The sequence below is a fragment of the Elephantulus edwardii genome, unplaced genomic scaffold, assembly GCF_000299155.1.
Source record: "Elephantulus edwardii isolate Elephantulus edwardi_28Jun2011 unplaced genomic scaffold, EleEdw1.0 scaffold00185, whole genome shotgun sequence".
NCBI classification, from domain to species: domain Eukaryota; kingdom Metazoa; phylum Chordata; class Mammalia; order Macroscelidea; family Macroscelididae; genus Elephantulus; species Elephantulus edwardii.
In genome coordinates this window covers 3,411,891-3,414,064 of record NW_006399935.1, presented here as the reverse complement: position 1 = coordinate 3,414,064, position 2,174 = coordinate 3,411,891, and the positions used below count along the sequence as shown (strand labels likewise).

Genomic DNA, 2,174 nt, shown 5'->3' with positions numbered 1-2,174 from the left:
ACCTCACACCCACCCTTGAGCCTGACGTCCTGCAGCCCCCCGACCTCACACCCACCCTTGAGCCTGACCTCCTGCAGCCCCCTGACCTCACACCCATCCCTGAACCCCTCCTCCCGCAGCCCCCCGACCTCACACCCATCCTTGAACCCCTCCTCCTGCAGCCCCCACACCCACACTTACCCTTGGGCCTCTTCCTCCCGCAGCCCCCCAACCTCACACCCACCCTCGAGCCTGACCTCCTGCAGCCCCCTGCCCTCCACTTACCCTTGGGCCCCTCCTCCTGCTGGGTCACTTGCGGTTTGCCCTCAGTCTCGTCCTGGGAGCTGCTGTGAGACAGAACGGCCCCAGTGAGCGCCTCCCTGTGTCCGGGCCAGGCTGAGTCACCCCCGGGCCCCGAGGTCTTACCTGGAGCCGTCCGACATGTAGTCCACCTCCTGGCCCTCAAAGTCCCCGTCGTCACTGTCCTCGAAGGCCTCGTCGTCGGAGCCCTTCTTCTTCTTCTTCTTCCTGCCCCCCTTTGCGGCGGGCACCTTCTTCTTGGCTTTGGGGCCTCTGCCGCCTTCCTCGTTGCTGGCCTCGCTGTCATCAGAGGATATCTCCAGGTCGTCCTCCAGGTCGTGGATGCGCAGCTCGCTGGCCTTCTTACGGCTGCGCTTCTCCTTCTTCTCCTCCTCGTCCTCGTCCTGGTCCTGGTCCTTGAGCCGCCGCTGGTGCATGATGCTGAAGTGGTTCAGGACCTTGTTCCTCCTCTCCCACTCCTCCTCGGCCTCCTCGGCCGTGAGCGTGCGGTGTCGCGCCAGCGGCATGAAGTTGTACCAGTTGTGCACGGGGAAGGCCTCGAAGGCGCCGTCGGGGCACTGGGTGAAGATGTAGTAGGATGTGTTCTCCGTCACGCCCCCCTTCTTCACGCCCTTGAACCTGTGGGAATCACAGTCACAGCCTCGCTCACACCCCAGTCATGCCTGTGCCCCAGAGCCCAGCAGCGGGAGAAACCCCAGGGCTTCTCGGCTTTTTGGCCTCCAGCAGCCCTTGAACGGTCTGGACCTCGAGTTCCACATCAGGAAACGGGGTCAGCCTCATCTTGTCAGCCCTGGAATCACAGCTGGGGGCTGTGTGCGGGAGGGAGGGCCTCAGGGGTCAAGTGCGGATGGGGACAGAGACAGAAAACGGTGATGTGGACGAAGTAAGTCAACCTGGGTCCCAGAACCCTGGCTGGGACCACTGCCCCACTTCCTCCTGGAACAGCAAAGCCAAGGTCATCTTCGTCTGCCAGTCTCTGACTTGCCTCCAGCCCTGCTTATGTTCCCCACACCTGCCCCAGACACCCCAGGGCCTGCTGTGGCCTGCTGTCTTGTGCCCTGCCCACATCTCCCCTTCCCTCCTGCTGCCAGCCCTCTGGACATTGCCTGCCTGCACCAGGCAGGCCTTGGCAGAGGCCGTTCCATGGCTCAGGCCCTCTGCATGCATGGCCAGCCCTCCACCAGCTGAATCCTACTCCACACAGTTCCGCCCAGTCACTCCCAGGAGACCCTCTCCACTCTGCCGGCCCCCCGTTCTGCATGCAGCCGTGGCCACCCTGGGCTTCCAGCCTCCACGGTCTCACCCCCAGAAAGGAGACCCTCATGGGGAGGAACCTCTGAGGACAGGGGGGCGAGAGTGGACGCAAGACTGGAAGAACATGATGTCACGCAACCGGGGGGAAGTGCCGAGCGTCGATGAAATACACCGATGTCATTCTCGTAAGCTAGACTTGATGGGCTCGCTGAAGCTGAAGGAACCCCCAAATCTACTGCCTGGAAACAAACTCTGAACTTTAGCCCTGTCATGGCTCAACTTGAAGCTAAACATTGGGCAGGCCTAGGAGGCTACTGGTTCACCAGGGAGGAGCGCACTCCTAGGAACGGTCTGCGGGGCGAGAAGCGAGGGCAGCACCTGCCCAGCGAGAAAGCCCAGAGGCAGGAAAAGGCCAGGAGAGGAGGACGGCAGGAATCGGTAAACACCAGGAGGGAGGGGGTCAAAGTCCCCAAACAAGTGTGAATGAAATGCTGAAGGAAAAATATCATTTCTCCCGAACCATAAAGAGTTCAAAACACAGGTGAGCTCTGGTAGCCTAGTGGCAAGAAGCTGCACTGCAATCCTAGAGGAGCACAGTTCGAATCTGCCAGATGCTCTGC

The 2,174-nt window shown here is 61.5% G+C and overlaps 1 protein-coding gene across 1 annotated transcript in view; it reads right to left on the bottom strand.

Moving 5' to 3' along the window:
* GTF2F1 (general transcription factor IIF, polypeptide 1, 74kDa) overlaps nucleotides 1-2,174 on the bottom strand; it is a 10,733-nt gene that overhangs the window by 2,318 nt on the left and 6,241 nt on the right. The window contains exons 5-6 of the mRNA XM_006896360.1: nucleotides 406-918; nucleotides 265-326 (exon numbers count right to left, since the gene is read on the bottom strand). Coding sequence (XP_006896422.1) covers nucleotides 265-326; nucleotides 406-918 — 575 coding nt within the window. The remainder of the gene's footprint in view (nucleotides 1-264; nucleotides 327-405; nucleotides 919-2,174) is intronic.